This window comes from Aspergillus nomiae (assembly GCF_001204775.2).
Source record: "Aspergillus nomiae NRRL 13137 chromosome Unknown contig00282, whole genome shotgun sequence".
NCBI classification, from domain to species: Eukaryota; Fungi; Ascomycota; class Eurotiomycetes; order Eurotiales; family Aspergillaceae; genus Aspergillus; species Aspergillus nomiae.
In genome coordinates this window covers 14684-42446 of record NW_015378337.1, presented here as the reverse complement: position 1 = coordinate 42446, position 27763 = coordinate 14684, and the positions used below count along the sequence as shown (strand labels likewise).

The window sequence follows — 27763 nt, the reverse complement described above, 5'->3', positions numbered from 1 at the left end:
TTATTCTTTGGGTGCTATATGGGGGGTGTGAGAGTATGAGATGTTCTATAGATTTGGGTAGCGGGTCTATATATCTACAGATGGCATGATGGGTTGTTATCAAGTGGTTCACTACTAGTTCGTCTATTCTAATGGTCCATGCCTGAGGCGGACTTTGAGTGGATATAAATCTGGCTTTGCGTAAGTCCGGTGGGTTAACTCCGTGATATAGAAATGATGATATTGGGTGATGGGGCTAGTGCGTAGAGTACCATCTGCATGCTACTATAACACGTTAGATCCTGGACTCCTGGCTGAGACATGCTATCATCAATAAGACACTTCATTACCAGATCACACAGGAAGTATTAAAGTAATGGATCAGAAGCTCTTCAGCGTTAATTGCTGCAAGACTCTGGTTCAATACTGTAGTCCAGGCGGAGATAGTGAGACCAACGGAGATAACTCATAAATCCGCAGAGATCTCTATAAGATCCACCCAGGGAAACATTTCTAAGGGGTCAAATCCATAACAATGCAAACGTAATAGGGAAAAGAGAGGTCCAAAAAAGCGTAAGTTGAACAGCAAGCTCAGGTCCGCTTTTTGCTCAGGGAGTAGTCCCGAAGTATGGAGCAAGATAGAAATGCGCATGCTGAGTTCTCTCTGAACACTAGCCAGTCGGAGCGATCTAGATCAATTCCAAAGCAACGCATTATCACTTACCTAGTACTTATCAGCATTATAACCGTATATACACTACTATAGTAAACTTGAGAGAGATATTGTTCTGGATGAATGTTAAATCGCTGCAGTGTATGTGACAAACAGGTTTAGATTGCCTATATCACTATTTCAGGACGCATCACGTAAAACACACTGGACTGATAACAGGAAAGGTAAATGACAGTCGGTGAACTCTATTCAGAATAAATTCATCCTTCTTTCCACGTCTTCTCCCTGCAACGATTCACACTGCCACTCTACTCCTAGGGTACAATTAGCTTGTCTTCATTCATAGTGGCATAAAGGCTTACCTTATCGAAATTAAGCAGAGTACGAAGCAATCGCATTCGCAGCGGCACCGTTGAAATCATAGCATTTTCCAAGCTCCCAAGAAGATCCGGAATCCACATAGTTACTCTTAAGAGCCGTAGGAAGGCTCCCGCAGTTACCGGGCGCGAAGAAGTACGCGTACTGATGGCTGCCTCCCCAGGTCGTGATCTTGAAAGACTTGAAACCTTTCGGCCAGGTCGCACAGGTGTTGTCCCAAGTGTTGACGCCTTTTTGAACGGACTTGTCGCAGCCAGTGTCACTGAAGGTGTCAATGACGAAGGCGGAGCCGCTGGCAGTGAGACCAGCCATGATGGCGACGGCGGTAGTCATGAAATGCATCTTGAAAAGAAGAGATTCTTCAAGTTGGAATGATAGAATAAGGTAGAAGATGGGCTTGATTTGCTAGAGTATCTTGAGCTGATGAGTTGTGCAGATGTAGAGCAGCGGAAGAAGGGGTTTATATACTGGAGCTGCCGTGGCATTGATCAATGTTTGCTTTACTCGTGCGCAGCATAGGCAAAAGTGTATAGCACCGTCATCACGTCACTGTAACCTATCAGAGACACACGGAGACACAGGTACAGATGCGAGGCCTCCCAATGCATTCCTAAAGGTAGGAGCGAATATAGCCAATTGTAAGTATAGCAAGACCCACGCAGGCAGTTCCTGGTGTATAACCTGTCGATCTGTTCCTGCAGGAGGCCTTGATGTCCGCAGAACCCTCGTATAACCCAACCCAACATAACCCACCCAAAACCTATGTAGATAATCCACATCTTACCTATCCAAATCTATTTCTCCATCAATCCCTATATTTACCCGATTAATTTATGAATGGGTAACTGATAGATTACCTACGCAGATTATAGCTGATAGTCAGGAACTTAAACCCATACTAGGTTGGAGAACTAGATTTAGTTGGGCTCGGGTTTGAATGGGATCTGCAGAAGTCCGGGGGCCTTGGACGCCTTACCGGTCGATCACTCTCTTGGCTTGGGGCTATGCTGCAAGTGGAGAAGCGCGAACACTTGAAGCGTTGGTCTGAGATGGGCCATGAATCAGGAATATAGTTTAATAGTTTCTTGCTCAATTACTGCTTTCACACTAGGTTTGGGGACCTGATGCAAGGCTTCTCGCTGAGAGGCCCGCCTGATACGAGCTCTACACCTTGGCAGAATGCAATATACGTTGTATCCAACTGTACAGTTAAGTCCTTGTCATAACACAAGGCTAGCTAGCTGACCTCGCATCAGAAGGGTCATCCACTTGCACTGGAAGAGAATTTTTCTTTCGGTCCCAAACAACACAGTGAAGAGTACAAGGGCTGTTTGCAAGGGCTGCTTGCACGGTATTATTTTCAGATACTCGTTCACGATGACATTCGAATTGAGTCATTCAAGGTATATATATAGAGATCTTGTAGTAAATATTAAGCCTGAACAGATAACATGTGCAGCATCTGATAGTGGTTCGGGCAGTCAGCACCGCATCGAGCTTATAGGATAGGTTGATAAGTAACAAAGCTATGTCTTGACTTTAGAAGATAGATCAAATTTATATTATAATAGACATAGGACTCAATTCCAAGTAATCCTTTAGCACCAATTGTCTCCTTTTGTGCTTAAAGGTGGATTGCGGTATTGAGCCTGAGGAAGATAAGTGCGAGCACAGTGCCAACGCCAATGAAGGGGGAATAAAAAATAGTATCCAACGCTCACAGACAATTCTAGCCAACCCAGCGCTATATTTTCTTTAATCTGGATCTTCCACTCTAATTCCTGACCACCATGTTGTATGTACTTCCCTCAGATTGATAACCATCCATGTTATTCTAATAAACAACCTGTTGAATATGCTCTCTATGAGTATACACTGATAACCACTAAAACAAACCCGAACTAGGTTACTATGGAAAATACCTGAGGTCTTCAATAATCAATCTTATAGTGAATCTAGCATACAGGCTCCGAAATGGATCTTATCCCGAAGCCCTAAATGCCCAGCCACGGTTCCAGGGTCGGGCCTCGGGAGTCGGGACAAGCTAGATATATATAGTCATATCTCGTCACTGTCTCTGCTATGCCCAAAATGCCGCTGCGGAGACTAGTCCTTATTCGGCGATCCGTTCCATAAGGTCCCGAATCCACTTCCACCGAGGAATGGTCAATGAATCATCTCCTCCCACTCGATCGAAAAGCCAACAAATTGCATCAGGATGAGGACGGGCTGATTATAAATCATGCCGCGGTCAGAGTCCACTCACGATACCGTGTCACCCATTGGCCATAAGACGAGGCGGTCGGTGACAAAAGCTTCAGACTACGGGGTAACTACTAACTAACTAATATGAAGCCAATTTGTAATACATTGAGGGGAATTTCTAAGCATTCAGTGGATTTCTTTAAATATATTAAGCTCTCATCCGCCAGCCTTGTCGGACCACATCATCCATCCACCTGAATTTCCATCTCGCAGCCAAGATGACTACCCAGAAAGCAATTGTCGTGACGTCCCCCAAGCAAGAGAGCCTGGTAACCGATCGACCCATTCCCGCTCTCCGCGATGATTACATCCTCGTCAAGACGGTCGCCGTCGCCCTCAACCCCACCGACTGGAAGCACATTGCATTCCTGGCCCCGCCCGGCGCGCTAATCGGATGCGACTATGCCGGCATTGTGGAAGAGGTTGGAAAAGCCGTCAAAAAGCCCTTCAAGAAGGGTGATCGCGTGTGCGGGTTTGCGCACGGAGGAAACGCTGTACAGCACGAAGACGGTTCCTTTGCCGAGTACATCGTCGTCAAAGGAGATGTTCAGATGCACATCCCCGATAACCTGAGCTTCCAGGAGGCCGCCACGCTGGGCGTGGGTATCACGACGGTGGGGCAGGGTCTGTACCAGAGTTTGAAGCTTGCGCTCCCGTCTGAGCCGGTCAAGGAGCCGGTTCCCATCCTGATCTACGGTGGCTCGACCGCCACGGGTACGCTGGCGATTCAGTTTGCCAAGCTGTCCGGCTATACCGTGTTGACCACTTGTTCGCCGCATAATTTCGATCTGGTTAAACGTCTCGGCGCGGATGCGGTCTTTGATTATAGAGATCCCGGTTCAGCCGCTGAGATCCGCAAATACACCAACAACAAGCTGAAGTTTGTTTTTGATACGATTTCCCTGAAGGAGAGCGCTGAGTACTGCGAGAAAGCTATTTCCACCGATGGTGGCGAGTACGGTGTTCTCCTCTTCGTTGGTATCGATCGTGAGAATATCACTACTCGCCACACACTTGCCTACACTGCTATTGGCGAGCAGTTTAGCTTTGGTGAACAGATCATGCCTGCCAAGGCGGAGGACAAGGAATTTGCCGAAGGATTCTGGACCATTGCAGAGAAGCTGCTGGCTGATGGCAAGATCAAGGTCCACCAGCCAAAGGTGAACCCTGGTGGCTTGCAGGGTGTCTTGGAGGGGCTGAAGCTCTTGAAGGAGGACAAGGTTAGCGGCGAGAAACTGGTATACAATGTCGCTGAAACGCCTTAGAGCACGACTGAGTTGATATCCGTTATACGTGGTTTCATAGGACGCTTAATGTACATAATCTACCAACAGTGTGGAATACAATAGTTGTACCAATCCATCTCTCCTGCAATCTCTGAATCTTGTTAACCACCCATCATCTGCGCCCAGCGTATCAGTATTTATTTAACTGAGCCATGCCACGACCATTGAAGCCATTGAAACCAAACTGATAGAGGCTCTCATCGTCACCAAAATGGGATTCTTCATCTTCTATCGCTATTTCATAGCTCGGCTATTTCTGTTCCTACCGGAATGATACTACCCCGCCGGGTCTGCGCATTCAAAAATCGCCAATTTGACGCGCTCTATGTAGTTACGGTAATGTAGTAGTAATGTTGAGCACACTCAAAACCCAAGTTACGATCCGATGCACTGAAGGCTAGAAATCATAACCATCACAATATAGTTAGCCTCTCGCAAATGGACCTCTAAAATCATATACTGTAGGTTCTGTAACCACGGCACACAAAGGGGGTTACATTAGACAGTTAAGTATTTATTTGTAAAAAAAAAAGTATATTTAAAAATACTCCAACCGATTGAGAAAGGTTATACCTATTTTATTTAGAACCAGTAATAAATCGCTCCTGGGAAGTTTGAAATTCGAGGATTATATAAAATGGTGGAACATTCTGTGAGATAGCTAGAAATGTCTTTCTTACCCTTCTCTAACTCGCTTACACTAAACCCTAAAGCAGTCGGAACTAACAATCCTCCAATCTGTACAGGGTCAGGGATGATCTCTCAATGATCATGGATGATTTGCCCGTTGTGGATCAACCAGTCCAAAGTGTGGTTCTGCAGCTATTGCGCAATCGCCGTGGGCGCCGAGGATGTCCCCTGATTGGCCGGTATGGTGGATGAGGAGCTGTCAAGCGATTTAGGGTGGCACTAGAGATGATGTAGAAGTATAAGAGATCGGAGGCATAGATGTAACTTATTGTAAGACTCGGAAGGATATATTTTGAAAGAATTGAGAACGATGGCCTGAGAAAACCGGTTTTCCTCTGGCGGTATGACGCAGCCAATGATACCAGTCAATTGCCTCGGCGATTGAAAGACTCCGGCGGGAGTCGCCGAGTGGAAAAATGTCACCTTGTGTGGTCCCTCGCCCAGGAATGCTACCACATCCACTCCCTTACCTCGTCCCTCACCCAAACGAGTGATTGATGGCCCCTTCCCCGGCAGAGAATGGGAGACCGGTCCGACCATCACCTCCATCGGGATGATGAGCCCGTCACGTCCGTCACCGACAACGAACCCAGACCGCCCTCGCCGACGGCCACCAGTCATTCCCGCGGCGAGGATCGTGTCGAACGAGACGCTTTAGAACTCCACGAAATTGAGACACAGCTGGATCATGAACTCAACTGCTCAACACCTTCGATCTCCTCCGGCGAGTATCGCATTACCACTCGCCGGACGGCATCACGTACCAGTCAACGCACGGAGCGAAGTCGAGCGCCACGCAAGGGGCTCGTAGGGAAGATTGAACGCTTCTGGACACGGAATGTGGTATTGACCGTTCCTCAGAAAAGTAACCGAGATCACTTTGGTAAGTTTATTTGATGACCTTCTTCATTCGATCTCTATTGAGGTTGTGTCATGCTGCTCGGTCTATCTCTTTCTGCCTTAAACTGTTCCCCTGTTTTCCTATATAGAAGAAGAGCACTTTCTAATGATGTTAGCGCTGGAGCGGACATTCCTGGCCTATATCCGGACATCGGTTGTCATCGCAATGCAAGGCGTACTAATCGCCCAGCTCTTTCGCCTTCAACAACAGCCTTCCCCCGAGGATCAATTGACATACTATGAAGTGGCCATCCCCCTTTCAGTAACGTGCCATTGCATTGCCGTCATTGTAGCTGTGCTAGGAGCGTGTCGTTTTTGGAAACAACAAAATGCGGTCGCCTTGGGAACCGTCTATGCTGGTGGTTGGGAATTGAACAGTATCGCACTGCTAATCGCACTGGTAGGTAAATCCTCCTTTAGCCACGAAGTGAGCCAAAAGAAAAACGACGGTAGCTAACCCGGCGTAGATAATTTTGGCGCTTTTTGTCTTATCGATCGTGATCATGGTTGAACTTGAATAACACGAACCAAAGGCTCGACAAAAGTAATAGACTTGTACAGTACAGCTCTTGGAGGGGTATTATATTTTTGACCAATAACATAGCAATTAGCATTTATGACAAGCAGAGAGGCAAGACCACTCTGCTCCAAATCTAATGAAACCATGCCATGACATCTACAGCTTCCAACCTATGGACATATCTTTTGTAGGTTTCTGGAGTCATACTTCCGGGAATCTTGTACACTACGGCATTACGAAGAAATGCTAGAGGTATCTCATTGAAAAGTGTATTGCAATCTACTGAAGTCGTACGCCTAGTACTAGCTATGATCAAAGAGACACAACATTCATGGCTCATGACAAAAATGCCGCAAAATCGCTCCAAATGCATGCAAATAAACAAAACGATGGTATAACAAAAGAGGAAACCAGCGTCATACAACCACTTTCGCCATCACCAAGCCAAAACCTCTTTCTGGGCTCCACAAGCGAGACCCGAGCAGATCTCCTCATCTTTCGCGCTGACCTTGGCGTCATTGGGCAACTGCTGCCTCGCCGGCCAGATCTCACGGCCCTCCTTCTTCTCTCGGTCAAAGTGCTCCGTGATGACCTCACGACAGGTGCTCTGGAAGAAGAGGGGAGCCTTCTCGTACTTCGGGTGCAGCTCGCCATTGACAAAGACGCCCCGGTTGAGATTCTTCTGTGCGTTGTTGCACAGAACCTTGTCTTCTCCCATGACGCGCGCATACATGTCATTGATCAGCCGGAAGTCCTCTTCCTTCGCATCCTTATGTCTCCAGATTTCATAGGCCATGGTCGAATGATTGGGACTTCGGGAGGAACTTCTGGACCATCATCCAATGTTTGCTGCAGACATGGGTCAGAGACGTGGTCAAGTTTCAGGTGGTAGATCACCAGGGGAGTCAAACTTACGTGACAGTCATGGATGAGTTGGGGAAGTAATAGGTACTCGCCGTGTTCAGACCTTTCGCGATCTGCTCTGGGGTCGATTTGCAATGGTGCTGAATATGTCCGTCTTTGACATCGCTGTCAAACGAATCCAGGTTGAGGAATGCCGGAATGTCGGCGTGAGTGGTGGGGCAGTGATAACATTCGTTGAAGTTATCCGCCAGAATCTTCCAGTTGTAGTCGCCCTCCATCTGATAGTTATGGTCGAATTCGTATTCATCGAAGTTGATGCCGTTCTCCTGATACCGCGCCTGCTTGTCGACGTCCTCAAAGTGCTCCTCCCAGGGAACTTCTGGCACTTCCTTCGCGTCCATGTTCACCCAGATAAAGCCGTTGACATCGACCTTCACGTGAATCCGGAAGAGACCGTTCTTTTCCTTGTCAAATCCATCCAGCTCTTGGTAGCCGGGCGCCTTGGCCAGCTTCCCGTTCAATCCGTAAGACCAGCCGTGGTACCGGCATGCGATGATTTTCTTGTTTCCGCAACCCTCCTCCTCGATGACGGGGTACGCGCGGTGTCGACAGACGTTGTGGAATGCATTGATGTTGCCTTGTCGGTCACGGTTGATAACGAAGTCGAATCCAGCGATCTCGTAGCGGAGCCAGTCACCCGCCTCCTTGAGACGCGAGCTGTGGGTGATGAATAGCCATCTCCTAGAGAAGATCGCACGGCGCTCGAGCTCGTACATCTCCGACGCGGTGTACCATGATGCCGGCAGAGCCCGGACCGGCGTTGGCTTAACCTCCGCACCCTTAGTAGTGGAGGCCTTGCTGCCAAAGTTGAAGTAGTGAAGCATAGAAGCCATGGCGAATTGTGAAGAGACAAGGTCACGGGAATGTGTCCAAGAGTTGCTTCTGTTTGTGATCTTGGTAGACAGGTGCCAGCGGTGGTGACGGGAAACTCCTTTTTATGTCCCTCCTGAGACGCCTGCTGATATCAAGTGATCGTAATCTCATCCTTATCAAGGTCCACCATTGCCACTATGAACATGACATATAGCTAAACTGGATTTGGAATGCGGAATGAGAACATTAATAGGACATTTGTGAATGTACGCCTTGGTTATGGACTCAATAACCCCATGGGGTAAGCAGCCCAGCTAGAATGGGCATGTTTTAACCAAAATCAGTCGTAGCGATCCATATTTAGGCCTGGCGGCACTGGGGCCGAGATGACCTTGATAATCGGACCCGTTCCCGCGGAACGCCCGATCAAGGGTTGGAGGCGTCGGCTTTCCCGACGAGCTTTTATCACCCACATATCCAACTTTACCTTGCCATTTTGAGGCTATCTGGCGCGTTTCTCTCCACACCTTTCTTTCCTCTTATCTTCAGATATCCACTTAAATTTACTCCTTCGGCTGACAGCGCGGATCATACACTCATTGCTTTGATATGGAATTCTACGCACTATCATTCCCCACGGGGCCACAGCACGGTTCCCAACGGCAGAGTTGAAGACACAAGACATCCATGTCATGATGATTCAAATAACAGGCATATCTGGTACCCAACCACACTACTACGCGACAAGCTATACAACACCTGATCTTGCCATCCCAGCGATCGAACAGGGAAAAGCTACTTCTCGCCACTGCATCGACCCGTCAAAGGTCATGTGAGGTGTTACTGGAAACTTTTCCCCAAAACGAACAGGTACCACACACGGGCTATCGACAGCAAAAATTAGCTACTGGGCGGTCCGGTGACATCGAGACAATGCAATCCAAAGAGCAGCAAGCATAGCTATTAGTCGGGATCTAATCCGACGCCAAACCCCTCCTCGTCGGTTGGCCCGTGCAGATATAGAGGATCCACCTTCTGTATCGCCGATATAGTGGGTCCGTTCCAGCACAGTGCCTGGATCTCTGCCACTACACAGATAAGATACTCCTAGTGCTGCAAGGAAGATGCACCGATTAAACTGGTTTGGGCATGCGGAATGAGAACATACTTTTACCCCTCAATAACTATAACTTAAACCAGGAATATGCGTGCACTAGTATATGGAATGTGTGTACGTTAGGCCGTCATGGTGACAGGAGCGTCCCCACATACCAATGCCCAAGAGCCAATGCCGAACAGGTATGCAGATGATAAAAGGCCGGGCTGAAGGCGATTTGCCCGGGTTCAAGCCGAGATAGGATGTCTCGGCTGACCCGAAGAGATAGCCAAATCTCTCGAAGACGCTGCCCAATGAGCTAGAAAAGAGTAATACATGCGATGTCCAGGGATGCTCTGTAGGATTGATTATCACGCTGGTACTGGAGGATAAGTATAATCAATATTTCTTATTGGTACAAGGTCTAGTTCTTGTAGGAATCGTTTGTGACGTTGAATCTCGGAGTTATACATGCATAAGATCATCAAGCATCGCATTGATTCCGGTCCTCGTAGATCCGGTCTGCTGTCATTCCCAAAAGGGAGCCTAGAAGGGTGATCAATAGGATATGCTACCTGGACAAGACCTTTGTCTTTCGGATTTCGCTATGTTCTTTGGTGGCCGAATCTCTTGGCGGCCGAGAAATGGTCCTCTCCACTATTGTTCATCCTATGCCTACAAATGTTCTGCTGGATGAGAGACAAGCATGTATACTTCGATGTGGTTTTGGTTCTATTGATATCAGAGGGTAGTGCGCTACCAGTGGAGTCAGGCTTTCTCGTGTGTTATGTCTCGAAGCAGCTTTGGGCTCAAACCACACGCAATTTGTTCTGTGCCGATTCAATATATTCTTTCGTGGAATCGATAACATCTCTGATCCTCTCCATACTAAGCATCCTGCGATTTTTGGCTACCAGCAACCTGGGAGCATACCGCTGAATACTCGCGATATATTAGAAGTACGCTTACAAAACTGCCCGCTTAGTAAGGAAAGAAACGCGTAGACCATGTTCATGTATATGAGGCTATTCTTTTACCTGTCTAGGTAAGCGGTGGCAGAGACATGGTGTAGATAGCGTCGACGGTGTGCCGGTAGCTCCCTTTCATTTTTCCCGTCACGGCTCACCATCAAGTTATCATCAACGTGTCGCTCTGCACCATCATCATCCACACGTAGACCGAAATCTACCCTGTTAATCTGGGATAAAAGCTATGTCTGCGGTCTTTGACTTTCGATAATTTTCAAAACACCAATATCAGGGACGATATTTCCATGTACCAGAGTGCATGGCTCAGTTTATCCTTTTCCTGCGCCATCTCTGCAGCAGCTGCAGCGCTATCTGGACACATATTGGATTGTCGAATGAACCTAGATCCACCCATCGTCCTGTAAAGAACATAAACTAAGTTCGAATCGATATCAGATCATTCAGCGGTGGCTGGATCCAGCCTCTTCGCAGATATACAGAGTAAACTATGATTCCCGATCCGGTAACCCAATATCCGGGCGAGGTGACTGCCCCCATAATATCTAATCTTGGATCTGGTCTACCGTGGAACGAAGGCGACGATGTCCCCACTCACCAGTCAAATACATTACCATGTCTCGATGAGAGCTACAACAAGTTCAGGGGTACATCGACCCAGCGATGATGCTATCTGCTACAGCACATGCAAGATAATGAAGTAAGGAACCAGAATTGAAATCAAAAGCTGCAAATAGATGCAGATTATATTTTCATAAGTAGATTAACATCTATGTCTAAGAACATATCAGGATCCAGCACAAGACCGTGCCAATTAAAACCTCTCTCTAGCTAAGCAAAATACAAAACATCGAATGGTATCTGAAGTTTTCCGCCCCAAACTGTACATATGGGTGTGTCAATCGTCCATGTGCCCGAGAAACATCGTTTCATAAGCCGTTGATGATTGCGTCAACTGGGCATCGTTAGTTAGGGTCTTGTGATCGGTAGAGGAATTGGGAGGCTTACATTTACAGGTTGCTGCCAAGGGTAGCAACGATGGTACCGACGGGGACACCAACGCCAGGGAGGCCGAGGCCGGTGATGAGACCGGCGAGGGAGGGAGAGAGAGAGATAAGGAGAGCACCGCCGTCAGCGCCGACGACAGTGACGACACCCTCGACCTGGGGACCGAGATCCTTGATGAGCTCGCCGAGGCCAGAGGCAGAGGCAACGATGCTACCGAGGGGGGCACCAAGGCCGGGGAGACCAAGACCGGTGAGGAGAGCGGTGACCTCAGGGGAGAGCTGGATGAGGAGGGTACCGACGTTGGGGCCGGTCACGGTGAGGATGTTGTTCAGCTGAGGAGCAAGGTCTTGGAGGATCTTGCCGTTGCTGCCACCAGCGCTGGGGACAGCAGAGGGAACGGCTCCAGTCGAAGGAGTGGGAACTCCCGAGGGGATGACGCCAGAAGCGCTGCTGGCGGTTCCGGTCAAACCGCCGAGAAGGCCACTCAGGGGCAAGCTGCTGCTGCTACCAAGGCTGCTGGGAGAGCCACCGACGACGCCGAGGAGGCCACCGAGGTTGGAGACAACGGGCAACTTGCCGAGCAGGCCACCGAGCAGGCCACCGACCAGGCCATCAACGAGTCCACGGTTGTCGAGGACGGGGGCACCAACGGCGGTGGAAGCCAGAGCAGCGAGGACGTAAGCGATCTTCATTTTGAAATGTATGGAAGGAAACAAATGAGAGACTTGAAAGATTGAGAACTGAAGAGGAATGAATGACTGAGTGAGTGAGTGATTGATGCTGAGGAAAAAGCTGTAGTTGGGAGGGTTGGGAACAGGTTTATATACAGCTCGATAGGGTGATCGTCCTATGCCAAATCCCTCCATGGTACTCCTGAAGTCTTCTGAACATAGGGAGGTGGGGACGTTCCACAGATCCAGAACCGAGATGGAATCGGAATTATGGTAATACTCTCGTGTTTAGTGGAGATAGTGCCCCTGCTATTGATGACATGAATCGCGTTATAGGATGATTGACAGACGATCTTACTTCAGAGTACAGCCAGCCTTCTGTAGTTTTGCGTCCTGTGCGTAAGTGTATTGTTTATTGTTCTTAGTGTACTCCCGTCGCCAGTACTTCGTGCAGGTATGCGGGTTGCCTGTTGCAATTTGATATATCAACAGACTCAGCCAATGATCATGTGCTTTTGTATTACGATATGTCTGTTTCAACAGATACTCCATCATGATATCACTATCTATCCCTGGACATTTGGCCATGAGAAATCAGTATCCCGTACAGCCCCGTTAGTTTCGGACATTCAGCTCTCATCTCGAGGAACTTCGCACTCCACAGTGAGGGGCCCTGTACTAATGAATCGTCGAACTTGCCTATTCCAGCTCTTCAACTGTTCCACCGTATCTACTTTGCATACAAGGTACCCGGGCTAGTGTATAGAAAGAAATCATTCTTACACACCATACTATCCTAAATGCTAGTCGGCAGATCTCGGTGCTCTAGCTTGACCCCCTCTCATCTTGACCAGAGCTGGGAGCAGACCCAATCAGCTGGAACTGGTCCAAGATGAATGGTTCCGAAAGCCGTACCATACTACGAGCTCTACCTGCGCTATGGCTTTGGACAGTGGTCCGATTTGCGTGATTGATTGGCTAGTGCCGCTCTGCGGATCGTAAATAATCTTAACCCATGGGCCCTGCCCCTGGCGAGAGGCTTAAAGGGTTCAGAAGACCGGGTCCCTGTCGATCGTTATATTAACACACATCAAAGATGTCTGGTAGATGCACAGGGTAAGTCTCCGCAGTGCCACTCGCAATGTCCAAGTATGGTTCCGCTAATGATTATACTTCGATTCAGCACCCCAGCCTTTTGCTAGTTTGTTGCGCAGATCAGTTGCTTATTCAGACGATGCGTTGAGCCACGACCAAACCTAGAATTACGGGGCAGTCGGGAAACCTCCGCGGCGCCAATCGTTATCTTTCTGGATAGAGAGCGGACATGTAATCTCACGGAGAACCCTCTCGCAAATCCTAATTCCAACTCAAATCGCGCGATTTTCCCTGCGTCGGGAGTTAAGGTTTTTCTTCTAGTTTTCTCTAGCCGAACGAAAACCGGCTAACTATCGAATACTCTAGATTGAGTGCAGATCATCTTCCCCCCCCGACACACCTTAGTCAGAAAGAAGATTCGGTAGTTCGATAGAAAAGTCAGACTAGAGAAGTGCCGGTCAATCCTCTTCACGAAGGCAATCGGCTTTTCGGTACTAGTCGTAGCAAGAAACGCTTGGCGGTGTTTTTGATCCCAACCCCAAGTTGCGCACCTCAAGACAACAACCAGCCATGCGTCTACAAGGCAGCCGTGTTTACGCATGTTCCAGCATCGCTTAGAAAGCTTGTCCCGCTGCATCCCTAAAGTAGACTCCAAAATGTGATGCAAGGGGAATAGCAAGCGATTGTTTATTTATAGAGTTCACGCCACTCTCATGGACTTTTAAGTTGCCCGGAGATGGAATCCGTGGGACAATCATCACCGGACTACCTAGTAGTTGAACCTAGACGATCGGGTCCAGCTCCGAATGATCTGGCTCAAGTCAGACCTTGGGCTTGGACCGTTCAGCTCGCTAGTTATTCCTTTTGCCCGACCTCATCATGATGGATAGGGGAGGTGTTAACTCAATCGACAGGTCACAGGTCACCGCGGGGGCGTTGGATAGATCCTTGCATTTGCCTGCATGGTCTACGTTTCGAAGTCAAACAATAACTCAAATAGAAATTTGTTTACTCGATATGTCCGATTTTACGCCGTCGCTATTACAAATGATGGTACTTTTCTTGAACCGGAAAATTGTTCCTTGGACAGCATGCGCCACATGCACTCGTTGAAATGTATCTGTAATATTACCGTATTAAACGTCATTTCACCGGCTTCCAGAGGAGCCCTGGAGTTGATCTTGTATCCTTGATAACGCTCGGGTGGCTTGACGTGTGGCGCTCTTGGCATCTGGGGTCCCCAAATGGAATCACTCAATGTATTCAGAGATGCAGTGAATGCGACACATTATGTGCTGTGTCCAGTAGATAAGCATTTTTATTATCATCCATAGGAAGTTACGGAGCTAGCTGCATGGTCAATTGCATTTTGGGGCGTTTTGGCAGTTGTGATATGTATATTATGTATGTTCAAGTTGTGGGTGATATACTGACTCGTATGTCAATATATATATTTTCAATAGTACTATTCTATAGAGCTTTCTATGCAACTACATCTGGCGCCACATATTCTGTCTAAACGTGCAAGTAGTCACTGTTCAAGGAAACAACCTTGTTGAGAAATATATATAGATTCTTTTCTCCCTAAATATTACACTGACTTGGATTCATTCTCCAGAGATATATAGCAGTAAGTTGGCTTCATTAATCTCTCTCTACGTCTATAATGCTAGCTAGTACACAAACAAATGCGTCTCTAGATCCGAGCATAGCTGACTACCACATGCATCATTACAACGGCAGACCTCCAATGATCGGGACCGGCGACATGGCCGGCTGGCCGTCCTTGTACAAACAAAGCATGATGGGATTCAACCACACCGGCGTCGCCCATAGGAGGAACAGTCCCACCCACAGGTATCCCAGCACACGCCTAACCAGAGGGTTCAATCTCTCAATCCGCGCACCAAACAGGGAATAGACAACACTCTCCCACATAACGCCAAGCGCCTGGAGACAGAAGAACCACACCGCCCCAGTTTTATCCCGGGGGACGCCGAACGCGAGATCCATTCCCATGTGGACGAATCCGGACACGGTGAAAGCGAACAGCACACGGGGGTAGCAGGCCCACCGCGACTTAGCGGGGATGCGTAGCACCGAGAAGGAGATGAAGTCCGCGTTGGAGACAAGAAGCGTGCGGAAGACTTGGTGCCATGCCGTACTGGGGAGGGGGAAACTTGTTAGTTGAGAGTTTTCACTGCTTGCGAAGGCTGGCTGAACTTACCCCCATAGTCGTGTTAAGGACCACGCTTCCGTCAGCGAATTGGCCACGGGTGGCCAGTCGACGGGGTCGTGGATTCCTAGGGCTACTAACACTACGCCGGCCAGGCTGTACATTCCTACGATGGACGACCTGCACACGATCCCGAACGAGATGGTGGTCATCGCCTGCGTGAGCATTGTTCGTGCCGACGTGCCGTGCACCCACGGGGCCAGAACCAGCTTGCTATCCGATAGTTCCGCGATAGCACCCGCCAGACGAGGGTCTTTCGGGTCCATGGTGCAGAGGTGGACCAGTAGGAACGCGATGCAGATTTTCACACTGCTCTGCAGCACAAACTTTAGACGGGACGGGACATACTGTGGATTGGCCCTATCGAACACGGGGAGTCGCGAAATCTGCCACGGCGTGTTGATGCGGCGGTAGTTGAACGCTATGTTTTGCGACCAGAGAAGTCGTCGGAAAAGACTTGACTTGAGAGAGTCCGAATTCGCTTTCTTGGCAGCTGTGCCGCTAGATCTTTTGGCCTCCCACTCTACCTGCGCCTCATAGGACACCCGACTCAACACCAGCATATCAATCGCGTTCAACACATTCACCCAACACATCGCTGCCAGTGGCCCTGTGGCCCTAGTATCGGCAAATGATTCCCCGACGCGAGACTGGAACGAGTATGCTAGGCTATTACGATCGCCGCGGCCGGGGACCGCACGACAGACTGGGAAGTTGTAAGAGCCACGGTCAACCCGGTCACCAGCTGGACGAGGCCCCATTGCGCCAGTGGGACACGCCAGGACTCAAAGGAGGCAGGGTCCATGGTTGGCGAAAGTGAAAAAAGGGTTTGGAAGGGGTACGGGAAATCGAGCTGATTTAGGCTGGGAGATTAAATTTTCAGCTTGCATTAGGGTCTACAATTTGGTTGGGGATCGGCGTCTATTTACGGGAAAAAAAAAAGACAATGATATCGCGACTTTTGACGGCCTTGATTGGTGGCATTGACGATACGAGTCAGATTGCTAGTTGCTAGGGCCTTGAATAGCCCCAGTTACTAGTGCTCTTGGACCCGCCTGGTTGGCTGAAATGAGATCGTGCAGATCTCCTTACTGTTTCTGGTATGTGGGCCATCTGGATAGCCTCCGCGATGCTTTGTCAGGTTCTCCTGAACCACCGGAGTCCGGAGTCGAGTTTTCAGGCCCCAGGCAGATCTGGCCAAGAAACTACGGCTACTCCGTATGGACTTAAGGGAGAAATGCTTATCCATGGCTAGATTTATAGTCTGATCACTAATAACGGAACCGGTAAGCGGCTGGTCATAGTATACTTCCTAGCTGATGTGTCTAGGAATCTTATTATCCAACAAGTCAAGTAACCGACAAGGAGTTCAATAGTACTAAGCACAAGAAGTTCAAAAAATAATGCCCGCCTCTCGAAATCTCTCGAATGCTTCCAACCAGCCTTCAACCGGATCCCGCTGCTCAGTAAATCCCACCGACCTCAACCTCGTGGGACTGAACTGTCGGTCAAAAGTAAGCCACCACCCAACCGAATCCAATTGCTGATTCCCAATGCCAACACCGCATGTCAGTCCCTTTGGAATCCTATTCTGAGCAAACAGATGGCGGTATTTGTCAATATATTCACTTGGCTTCAGAGCGTCATCTTCCGCGGGTCCCACCCCTTTGAGCCCGAACCAGGCCGCGATGCTCGGCCATAGGTCGCTCGCGCTGACGGGTATGTCGTTGTCCATCATATTGATAATCTTCCCACCGCACGACTCTGGATTGAGCGCTGCATGGATGGCAATGCGACCGAGGATGTCACCCGACACAGGCGTATACAGCGACCGATAACCAGCTTCGCTGCCAGGGAACGGAACCTCGATCGGTTTGTCGGCGGAGCTCTGTGATTATATGCATATAAAGAAAGGTACTGCGCCCAGTGCAAGGCAAGAGAGTACGCCGAGCCGTTCGGAGAAAACCCAACCACCGCATCGGGACAGACCTCACTCCAGGTCCAATTGCGATCTTTGCTGGCTTCCGTCAAGATCTGTCGGAACCATGGATATGCGACTGTTTTCGCGTAGTCTTCTGGTAAGCCGTCCGCCATGGATTCTTCCAGTGGTGGCTGGAAGACACCGCCAGGATTGTAAATCCCGTAACCCTGCTAATGTTACTCGCCGCCACTATGTAACTAACCAAATGGCTGGCTTACTCTTGACCCCCCGGGATACACAAACGAGCGCAGCCGTGGGGCGACGACGTTCAACGCGTCGGCCAGTCGCTGCATGATCCCGCAGTTCTGGTTACACTCTTGGACATGGTCATCGTCGAACGGCGCGAAGACTGATCGATATTAGTATCTATATCTTCATGTAGACCCTGCTTTCCGAGTGATACCGACCGAAATAAAAGACGTGGGTTATCCCTTCCGCGCCAGGGACTTTTTCTTTCAGTTGCTTCACAAGATCATCGCCGGTTGCCTGTAGCAGATCGATACCCGAAACGAGCCCAAATGAAGGTCGGTCCGGTCCTGAAGGCAAGCAGAGATCAGCCTCCGAAACGGCCCGATTGAGGACCGCGGTGACCCGAGAAAAGGGGCTGGACGACGGGTAGCCCGAGAGCAGCTGGTTCAAGGTCGCCCATCCGAGCAGTCCAGCTGCCCCGAAGACGATGGCATGCGATTCTGTCGCCATTAATGTAGATGTATGTATTGTCGAACTTCCCCGCTCTCACGGAGAGATTTAAAGTCGCGGTAATTCCAGGCGGCGTCCGTTTTGGGGTGAGTGTAGGCTGCGCAGTTGGATGAGTCGAAATGACTCATAATAAGTACATTGAAAGTAACATATTAGAGCTACACAATGTGAATTGACTAGGCAGAGGGGACTTTTCTAGCTCGCAGCATGGCCTGCGAAGATGCAGAACAAGGTGGAAGATGCACGTTTATTCATTGCGGAGTAGGGCTTGCATACAATACGCTGACATGTTCACGATATGTTCATGGCTGAGAGAAGTGCTCAAGAGAGAATCTGACGGTGGCTCCCGAACGCACTAAGGCTGTTTCCAGGATATCTATTAAAAATAGGCAATGTAGGAAAAATGCCGTGTGTTCTTCAAGCCTATTACTTCCACAGTCGACAGTATACTACAGCTCATGAGCTATTGCACTGGATGATGCCAATCTATGGTCGCTTGTACCGAGAACGATAGTGTACCTAGATTGTATGAACTGACACAGGAGGCCAGTTAAAAGCGAAATGACGTTATACCGAACCTTCAAAGCAAGAGTCGATGTCATATATACCTCTGTATAGATTAAGTGCATCTTGGTTGGATATGAGAGAGATCTATGATCCGTCCATGTGGTCGCAAACGGTAATTTCATATCAGTAGGCCGTTAACCTTTCTTATCAGAGTCTTCTACCGTAGTACAAATCTACAGATCCAGTGTCTTGACTCTCCATCTTGCTTTACCTTCGAAGCGGATGATAGGGCTCTCCGGATACACATCGTGGAGCAAGCAGGAAAGGGAAGGACCGAGATAGCAGCGGCCTTTAGCCATTCACAGATAGTTATTTCATTTGAAACATGCTTTTATTGATATCGCAAAAGGCCAAGGAATGACTGCCACTCGGTATGTGATCCACGGTTCCCCTCGAGCATGAGGTCAGATATGACCTCACCAACTGCGGCGCGCGAATTAGAACCATCGACAATGCTAAACCAACAAAGCTAAGGCTTATCGAGAAAGCTATTTCTTAATCGGAATCTAGATCGATCGACCGCCCATGACGAAAGATATAAAGTCTGCAGTCCGCTGAGTGGCTCGAGTTACGAGTCGTATATCGCAACAGCAATTGCTTCAATAAAGATATCCCATAACCAAAGACAAGATGGTCAAAGATCTTGTAAGGTGCAATTGTTGGTCGATGCTATCCCGTTATTAATCAGTTCTCAGACATTCGACGTCCGTTACGACAACGAGCTAGCCCACGACTACTATGGAGATGGGAAAAAGCTAGCTGATTAGTACGGATGCCAGAGGATTTACCCCGTCAACACAGGCTAACATCCATGAGCAGTATGCGAAGGATTTACCACGATAAGAACCTTCACTTCCCCGATGAATTCGATTCCACTTTAACTACCCCTCCGATTCATTTCATGTCGTATGTGCCTCGTGATCCAGACTAGGCTCAGAACTAACTGGAGTAGGGTGGAGGCATCGGACGAAGCCGATCTTGACGATCTGAGGAACGTAAATGTTCCTCCGGGCTTGAACATTGAAATCATGGACCTCGATATGTAAACTTTGGACTTCTGCACATGGTTTGGTCTTTGGGGCGTTGGTTTGGCGTATGGTTTGGTTATTAGGCACTATATAAGTTTGCATTTTCTACGTGCTACAGAGACCCGTAGAAATGAATGAGAAGCATCTCGATACATATGCGATAATAATGTAGTATATGTCATGTCGATTGCGCACTTGGGCATTTCCAAGCAAAAAAGAAAGGGCCCCTGGATCAGTGCGACTAAATATTCCGAGGGTGGACTAATATCCTGAAGTGGGCCCAATCTCTGTCTATTCCTGCTTTGTTAGCATGGCCGACTCTTCATGGCCCAAGCAATGTAGTCCTCAATCAGTTTAGAAGTGCCTTCACACTTCAAATCAGTCTCCCAGCGGCTGTCCATTGGTGAATCCCTGTGGTAAAGGAATACTACTATATCTGTGTAAAGTAAGCAACATCATGCATCCCTTGCGACAAGGACAGGATATCCATGTTTGAAGCTGCTTGACGGGGTTTGTTGCAAGTCACTACGTGTGCTACTTCGGTATAACTGAGTATAGAGTAGTTATAGAGCCTTACTGATTAATAGCCTTGGCGGTGACGTGGCTGTATGCACAGAAAAAAGACCTCAACACTGGTCGCATTGGTCCGTTTACTCTCTCAAACCTCTTCTCATCTTCTGGGTGGCTCCAACGTCTTATCTTGCGAAGCTAGGCCAGTAAGTCGCTGGCTTCGCGAGCTCATCCTCGCCGCCTCTCCTGAAACTGGGTCAGTCGCTCACTAGCACAGGTAGCACATATACTATCACAAGATAGCTTGGAGAATTCGTCTGGTTAGCAAGGCATTTATACGGTTCACATCTTTCTACTCCATACTGCATATCCAGTGATGAAGGTTTCTTTTACCAAGACATACTGTTGATAGGAATGGGGCAGGGCAGATTGTAATCATCAAAGCCGCACGTCACTTCCGCATCGCCAACGAGCGGGATGTCCTCAGGAAATATCAGAACAGAACACCACATCTCCGTCCCTTGATCGACGAAATAACCGGGCCTCAAACTCCGCCCGCCATCGTACTGAAGCATCTTGAGAGTGATCTGTGCACCGCTGCAGGAACCAAGAAGCTTAGCGGTAGAGAGATCAAACATGTCTCGAAGAGGGTTCTGGAGGCATTGAGTCTATTACATGAAGATGGCTATATATACACAGGTCGGCACCGAGCCCTCCGTAACTCTTCTTGTTGAGCACCAGTTTCGAACAAAAATACAATGGCAGACATTAAAATGGATAACATCCTGGTGAACTACGCGCCAGGGTCCCAGAGCACGAGTACACAACGCTTTACCGACGTCCAGCTCGCAGATCTGGAGAGTACCGTCCACGTCACCTCTGGGTTCTGCAAGGATCGCGATGAAATCGGTACGCCCATCTGGCGGAGCCCCGAGGCGCAGTTGGGTCTTCAATGGGGCCCGCCTACCGATATCTGGTCGTTTGGCACAATGGTAATTATTCCTTCTGCTAGCTTGCCAAAAACTTTATTTTCGGTGAATCCTAATAACCATGGTTTTGTGAAGGTAATTTCCATGATCTGGGGTGACAACTTTTGTATATTCAAACCAAATGTCCCCCGTGGCCACGATGAATACGAAATCAAGATCCTTGCCAACTACCATATCTATTTTGGTCCATTTCCACCGTCATATGGTGAACGTGCTGACGAGGAGACCTTGGCGATCCTATCACTGATTATGAAAGATGTGCCGCCTGAGAAATTGAGACCTTTCTCGCTGGCGAGTCAGAAGGAGATTTCACAAAAAGACAAAGGAGTTTCTCTTGAAAATCATGAAACTGGATCCAAGAGATAGGCCGACTGCAAAGGACCTAATTGAAGACGAATGGTTTAATCAATAAAGTTAAAAATTATATCTTAAGTTCCGTATATTCCCACGGTACCACAAACGGTCTCCGATTATCCCGCTCCACGTCATGTCGCGGGGAAGGATACAAGTAGCCAAAGACTAGGGCATGCCATCGGTTCAAGTAGGTATCACAATAAAAGTGCTTGGGAGCATACCATAACCGCTAAGGTCGGTCTTGGTGATGAAACGGTGGCGGGTCTGAGGATATTTCGCGAAGACAGCAGAGCCAAAAGCTCTTCTCTAGACCACCACCAGATGAGACTCTGCTCTCGACCTATGTAAGCTTTTTAAACCACCCTCACTAGCCAGTTTAGGTACTACTGTTTTACTCTTCCTCCCCTAGGCCAAGCTTCCCGCAGCGTAGCATCGATCCATGCGGGGAGGCGATTAAGCCGAGTGGTGAGGTCATCGTATACGTAAACTTGAAGATCTCGAACACCCCAAAAGACCGGGGAAGGGAGAGGGATTTATTTCCACAGACTCAAGCTTTTGCTTCCCAGTCAAAAAAAACCCATTAAAGTCCGAGCGCGCTGATCATCTCATCCCTTGCGTAGATCCCGTCCGCGGTATTGACGATCACCACCATGGTCCACCTATCCAGAGTGAAAAGGGGCAAGCAAGCCCAAAAGCCTCATCAGGAGCAAGACCAAGGCGAAGGTGCGGCGAACCCGTACGTGTATGGAACTCATTATGCCGCCGAGGAGCTGCCGGAGCATGTCATGGCCGAGCGGGAGATGCCCGCCGACGTGGCGCTCCGCTTGATCAAGGATGAATTGAGCTTGGATGGAAACCCTCTGCTAAAGTGCGCTTCTTTTCCTTCCTTGTTTTGGATCTTGATCTGATGGCGTTCTAGTCTGGCGAGTTTCGTCACCACTTATATGGTAGGGTTTGGTTGGTTGCGCGTGCGATTGATTCACTGTGCTAATGGTAGCAGGAAGATGAAGCGCAAAACCTCATGACCGAGGCGATGAGCAAGAACTTCATCGATTTCGAGGAATACCCGCAGACCGCACACATCCAGAACCGCTGCATTAATATGATCGCGAATTTACTGAACGCGCCCGTCACCAAAGACAATGGGGACCAGGATTGCCTCGGGACGTCCACGATCGGATCGTCGGAAGCTATTATGCTGGCGACGCTGGCCATGAAGAAACGCTGGCAGAACAAGCGCAAGGCCGAGGGGAAAGACTGGACGCGCCCGAACATCGTCATGAACAGTGCGGTGCAGGTGTGTTGGGAAAAGGCCGCGAGGTACTTTGACGTCGAGGAGAAGTACGTCTATTGCACCGATACACGATACGTGATCGACCCGAAGGCTGCGGTGGATCTGGTGGACGAGAATACCATCGGCATCTGTGCTATCATGGGTACAACCTACACGGGCGAGTACGAAGACGTCAAGGGGATCAACGACCTGCTCAAAGCGAAGAATATCGACTGCCCTATCCACGTCGACGCAGCGAGTGGCGGCTTTGTGGCGCCGTTCGTCAGGCCGGAGCTGGAGTGGGATTTCCGCCTGGAGAAAGTCGTGTCGATTAATGTCTCGGGACACAAATATGGATTGGTAGGTTTGGCATGATACTACGTGCTATTCTTAACTCTATGCTAACTGGTAAGGTCTACCCTGGCGTCGGTTGGGTCTTCTGGCGCTCTCCTGAATACCTCCCCGAAGAGCTCATCTTCAACGTGAACTATCTCGGCGCCAACCAGGCCACGTTTACATTGAACTTTTCCAAGGGTGCCTCCCATGTTATCGGCCAATACTACCAGCTGATCCGACTGGGCAAGCATGGATATCGATCCATCATGAACAACCTGACAAAGATGTCGGACTACTTCGCAGACGAGATCAAGAAGCTTGGATTCCTGATCATGAGCGAAGGCAACGGTCGCGGCCTACCCCTCGTTGCGTTTAGATTGAAGCCCGATGAGGACCGACTGTATGATGAATTTGCTTTGGCTCATGTTCTTCGCGAGCGCGGATGGGTAATTCCAGCATATACAATGGCTCCACATAGCAACCAGTTGAAGATGATGCGTGTTGTCCTCCGAGAGGACTTCACCATGCATCGGTGTAATATCCTACTGGAGGACATAAGGGCCGCAGTGAAGTCATTGGAAGAGATGGACGCCGAGATGATCAAGAAATACACGCTGTATGTCCTCAACCCGACCAATGACGAGTACAGGCTAACAAGAACAGGCACCTTAAGGCGCACAGCGACAGGAAACTGCCGCAGCAGCATCCACATTACAAGCACGAAAAACACTCATTGCAGGGTAGACATGGGAAGACGCACAGTGTATGTTGAGTTTCCGTCCAGACGTTGGGCACCTTCCAAAAATGTCTCATGTCAGAACACGTTCGCTGCTATCGTTTGCTCGTAATTATATATCAGATTGGTCATATTTGCCAATACAAACATAATATCTCGAGAAGAGTGATAAACTCTGAATGCAAGAGACAGTCGTGGTACACCCACCACTAGAACCAGCATGAAGTAGGAAGCGTCATCTAAAGCACAGCATGACAGCTAGTCAAGTGAGAATAAAGCAAACATGACATGTATTGCAAGTACGTAGCGATTTGCAACAAGAAGTACGTTGATCTGGGAACTCCATGTCCCAGTGCTCATAAATCCTAGGGCTTTTGCCACCATTCCAGAACCACGAGATCATGAAACCTCGTTGTTGATTAGTGAACAACTGGTCTAGGAATAAGGGAAGCTATTTCTCTTTCGTGGTACATATCCACATAAAATGATCTTCTCATTTTGATCGTCTAACTCAACCCACAAATTCAGTGGAGCCTGGTTGACAAATTTATCACCAAAATATGACCAGTACATATGTCGACATCGGCGTTCGCATGCTCAGCGCGCATTGATCCAATCAATAGACTCGTGCCTGTCCACGTCAATGCCTATAGTCTAAAGGCTGCATATTGCGTGAACCTTAACCTCTTTGGAGAAAGTCAATTGACGTCCTGCAGCGCATTAGAGTCCCTGGTCATACAGCCCCATCAAATGTCGGTAAGCCATATGCCCAGACTGTTCATGGTGACTAGCAAGGCATATCGGTGATGGTGCATTGGTCATGGTCCATTCATTGCGGCTATCCCAAATCCATCGTTGTCGATGTGAACTGGTGGCGCGTTGCCGAGAGTCCAAACCCATTTTATGCCAGTCCTCGACGCAGCTTATTTGTAATTGAAATTAGAACCGGGTTATACAAATATGCTCGCCTCTTGTCATCGTAGAATAGTGTGTTGAAAAAGAGGTCGCCACCGTTAGGTCACGGGTCAAACGGGGATAGCATGGTTGCTTTTGCTCAGAATGCAAGAGAATCTTCGCTGAGCCCACGAACCATCAGAGGCATCCTGTGTGGGAATTGGTGGGTATCGGCCTGTGGGACTATCGGCCATATAACAGTGCACTGTATAATAGTTGCAACTGCATTTCCCCTTTCGGCCAACCCCGAAGACACCATTATATGATGTATCAGGTCCGTCTCGTATGACGCCAACCCAACAACAATAGTTTGCTTCCTAGAGCAGGAAATATAAACCTTGGTCATCAATAATAGCATCCGTGCTCCGCCGGCTGTCACGCCCCGGATTTTCGTAGCGCATTCAACAGAGTACATGAACTCCTATTTGGCGACGATCACCGAGCTGCTGCGCAAACGCCTGCGTCAACGACCCCAGAAAATATCCTCTAGGGGATTTGGCTCGGATAGTTTCCGACTCTGCAGCTGATATAAAATAGACCATGTGGAGTATTGGCTCTTGACCGCTCCGTCATACAACTCACTCTGTGAATACTGATAAATATCAGACTTTGATGTTCGGATACAGCTATCCCGCGAACGCTATTGATGCTTCTCGATTAGTTTGTGATATATCCGCGACAGATCATATCCCGAGAACAGTAGTTACCTGTTAGAGGACGTTATAAAGATGAGCGTAGTAGCGAGCTTTTCGAATTGCTTTTATGCCTTCATTGATTTTTAATCCGGGTGTCTGCTTCCCTGACATCATTTTGTATCCGGGAGATACGGGAAAATGCAGGTTTTCTTTTTAGTAGTTTTGTTGGCCAGTGCCTGCCAGGTGCAGGCCAAGGCGGTATTTGCTCACTTTATGGTAAGCTTCTGCTGCTCCCTCCCAACTTCGAACTATAGTTCTAATGTCTTGCAGCTAGGGAATAGTGACAACTACACCAAGGCTAACTGGGAGCAAGACATCTCCGCGGCCAAGGAGGCACACATCGACGCCTTTGCGATCAACACAGGCTTTGGCCTATCGATCCATCGAATGCTGAGCGATGCATTCGCAGCTGCGGATGAACTGGACTTTAAGCTCTTCCTGTCCTTGGACTATTCCGGGGATGGACACTGGCCGCAGGACCAAGTAATAAACTACCTCAAAGATTTCACCAAGCTACCAGCCTACTTCAAAACCGACGACAACAAACCCCTTGTCTCGACTTTCGAAGGCGACCAAGCTGCTGGTGATTGGAAGAACATCAAGGATAAAGTAGACTGCTTCTTTGTTCCGGAATGGTCTGCGCTGCGTCCGGAAAAGTCCCTGTCCCATAAGGAAGTCGACGGCCTGATGAGCTGGACTGCCTGGCCAAATGGCACCGACCCAATGACCACCGATAAAGATAAAGAGTATATGGACGCTCTCCAGGGGAAGCCGTACATTATGCCTGTCTCGCCATGGTTCTATACCAACCTGGTGAGGTTCCACAAGAACTGGGTGTGGCAGGGTGACGATCTCTGGTACACACGCTGGCAGCAGGTACTCGAGCTCCAACCAGAGTATGTGGAGATTCTTACCTGGAATGACTATGGCGAGTCGCACTACATTGGACCGATCCATCAGAGCGGCCTCGCGGTCTTCGACTACGGGCAGGCGCCCTTCGACTATGCTAAGGGGATGCCCCATGACGGGTGGCGAAGCTTCCTGCCATACATCGTCGACATGTACAAGAATGGAGGAAAGGATGCCGAGATTGAAGATGAGGGCCTTGTCAGTTGGTACCGAGTCAACCCCGCGTCAGCATGTTCCTCGGGTAAGACGACGGGAAACACAGTTACGCAAGCGCAACAGACGCTGGAACCGCAAGAGGTGCTGCAGGACAAAGTTTTCTTTTCCGCCCTGCTGGAGTCCTCTGCCGACATTTCTGTCACTATTGACGGGAAAAGTCGAGCGGCCAGCTGGACCCATACCCCGGACGGAGGGAAGGGGATTTACCACGGCAGCATCCCCATCCATAACCAGACTGGGGCTGTTGCCGTGACCCTCACCCGCGATAATCAGCTATTAGCCGAGATTGATGGCCATCCTATCACGTCGGACTGTGTCAAAAATATGACCAACTGGAACGCTTGGGTAGGAAATGCCACCTCGACGGCGCCTAAACCTTCTTCGCCATCGGGGTCGTCAAAGCACGAATCCTCGTCTACTCGACTAATTCTGTCGGGGCTTGTCCCTCTTGCTGTGGCCTGGACTCTTTGCTTTGTTCTAATATAACGCCGGTGACGACGCGGCGTGATTCATGAGATTCGTGATATCGTTGACAACGCTCTAGGAATGGGCTTTGAGAGGGGGAAAAAGTACTGGGATACCCAACGTATGGCCTAGGCCTAAGACAAACATAATGGATAATATTTAATTTTCACTCGAATGGAGTTGGCCAATCTCACTTGGACGCATTCTGCTGTCTAGACTATAATCAGTAGACAGAAGCGACCCAGGATGCGGGCCGTCAACCCACTTGGCGAGGAGGCCCCAGGCAAGTCAAGACGTTCTGCAATGATTGGAGAATGGTTTGCCATTGTGGATAACGGCACATTCTTATTTGGGAAGGGTCTGCCTCCACAGGCTCCACAGACCCATACTTTGATCTTTCAGACCCCGACGGCGTGCACGGTCGTTCACAGTCCAGAGCGCAATGTCCTCTATCGAGGAATCACACCGTAGTATCCCATCCCATGAACTTGATTTGGTTAGATATGTCGCCTATTGGGTATCGCTTGATCA

The 27763-nt window shown here is 49.0% G+C and overlaps 11 protein-coding genes across 11 annotated transcripts; 6 read left to right on the top strand and 5 right to left on the bottom strand.

Moving 5' to 3' along the window:
• Positions 1 to 1024: 1024 nt before the first annotated feature.
• On the bottom strand, positions 1025 to 1372 carry ANOM_009061 (uncharacterized protein; the record flags this gene model as incomplete). The annotated part of the gene is made up of 1 exon (XM_015554317.1): positions 1025 to 1372. The coding sequence occupies one exon, from the start codon at positions 1370 to 1372 to the stop codon at positions 1025 to 1027; it is 348 nt and encodes a 115-aa protein (XP_015404163.1).
• A 2141-nt stretch (positions 1373 to 3513) lies between these two features.
• Positions 3514 to 4560, top strand: ANOM_009060 (zinc-binding alcohol dehydrogenase family protein; the record flags this gene model as incomplete). The annotated part of the gene is made up of 1 exon (XM_015554316.1): positions 3514 to 4560. The coding sequence occupies one exon, from the start codon at positions 3514 to 3516 to the stop codon at positions 4558 to 4560; it is 1047 nt and encodes a 348-aa protein (XP_015404162.1).
• Positions 4561 to 5780: 1220 nt separating this feature from the next.
• ANOM_009059 (DUF202 domain-containing protein) lies at positions 5781 to 6692 on the top strand (the record flags this gene model as incomplete). The annotated part of the gene is made up of 3 exons (XM_015554315.1): positions 5781 to 6154; positions 6288 to 6571; positions 6639 to 6692. The coding sequence occupies exons 1-3, from the start codon at positions 5791 to 5793 to the stop codon at positions 6690 to 6692; spliced, it is 702 nt and encodes a 233-aa protein (XP_015404172.1). The 5' UTR covers positions 5781 to 5790.
• A 435-nt stretch (positions 6693 to 7127) lies between these two features.
• On the bottom strand, positions 7128 to 8509 carry ANOM_009058 (aromatic ring-hydroxylating oxygenase subunit alpha; the record flags this gene model as incomplete). The annotated part of the gene is made up of 2 exons (XM_015554314.1): positions 7607 to 8509; positions 7128 to 7518 (listed from the first exon to the last, which is right to left on the bottom strand). Exons 1-2 carry the CDS (start codon positions 8446 to 8448, stop codon positions 7128 to 7130), a joined length of 1233 nt encoding a protein of 410 aa, XP_015404173.1. The 5' UTR covers positions 8449 to 8509.
• Positions 8510 to 11520: 3011 nt separating this feature from the next.
• ANOM_009057 (uncharacterized protein) lies at positions 11521 to 12210 on the bottom strand (the record flags this gene model as incomplete). The annotated part of the gene is made up of 1 exon (XM_015554313.1): positions 11521 to 12210. One exon carries the CDS (start codon positions 12208 to 12210, stop codon positions 11521 to 11523), a length of 690 nt encoding a protein of 229 aa, XP_015404164.1.
• A 2805-nt stretch (positions 12211 to 15015) lies between these two features.
• Positions 15016 to 16281, bottom strand: ANOM_009056 (wax synthase family protein; the record flags this gene model as incomplete). Its single annotated transcript, XM_015554312.1, has 2 exons — positions 15016 to 15448; positions 15512 to 16281. The coding sequence occupies 2 exons, from the start codon at positions 16279 to 16281 to the stop codon at positions 15016 to 15018; spliced, it is 1203 nt and encodes a 400-aa protein (XP_015404165.1).
• A 632-nt stretch (positions 16282 to 16913) lies between these two features.
• Positions 16914 to 18200, bottom strand: ANOM_009055 (uncharacterized protein; the record flags this gene model as incomplete). Its single annotated transcript, XM_015554311.1, has 4 exons — positions 16914 to 17408; positions 17510 to 17668; positions 17720 to 17850; positions 17909 to 18200. The coding sequence occupies 4 exons, from the start codon at positions 18198 to 18200 to the stop codon at positions 16914 to 16916; spliced, it is 1077 nt and encodes a 358-aa protein (XP_015404166.1).
• Positions 18201 to 19397: 1197 nt separating this feature from the next.
• Positions 19398 to 19813, top strand: ANOM_009054 (uncharacterized protein; the record flags this gene model as incomplete). The annotated part of the gene is made up of 4 exons (XM_015554310.1): positions 19398 to 19412; positions 19463 to 19533; positions 19587 to 19673; positions 19720 to 19813. The coding sequence occupies 4 exons, from the start codon at positions 19398 to 19400 to the stop codon at positions 19811 to 19813; spliced, it is 267 nt and encodes an 88-aa protein (XP_015404167.1).
• A 1250-nt stretch (positions 19814 to 21063) lies between these two features.
• Positions 21064 to 21660, top strand: ANOM_009053 (uncharacterized protein; the record flags this gene model as incomplete). Its single annotated transcript, XM_015554309.1, has 1 exon — positions 21064 to 21660. The coding sequence occupies one exon, from the start codon at positions 21064 to 21066 to the stop codon at positions 21658 to 21660; it is 597 nt and encodes a 198-aa protein (XP_015404168.1).
• Positions 21661 to 22204: 544 nt separating this feature from the next.
• On the top strand, positions 22205 to 24166 carry ANOM_009052 (glutamate decarboxylase; the record flags this gene model as incomplete). The annotated part of the gene is made up of 5 exons (XM_015554308.1): positions 22205 to 22516; positions 22568 to 22595; positions 22649 to 23281; positions 23335 to 23873; positions 23921 to 24166. Coding segments are annotated over 5 exons (1542 nt in total), but the record flags the coding sequence as incomplete, so codon positions are not given.
• Positions 24167 to 25780: 1614 nt separating this feature from the next.
• ANOM_009051 (glycoside hydrolase family 71 protein) lies at positions 25781 to 27253 on the top strand (the record flags this gene model as incomplete). The annotated part of the gene is made up of 2 exons (XM_015554307.1): positions 25781 to 25858; positions 25913 to 27253. 2 exons carry the CDS (start codon positions 25781 to 25783, stop codon positions 27251 to 27253), a joined length of 1419 nt encoding a protein of 472 aa, XP_015404170.1.
• Between the last annotated feature and the right edge of the window lie 510 nt (positions 27254 to 27763).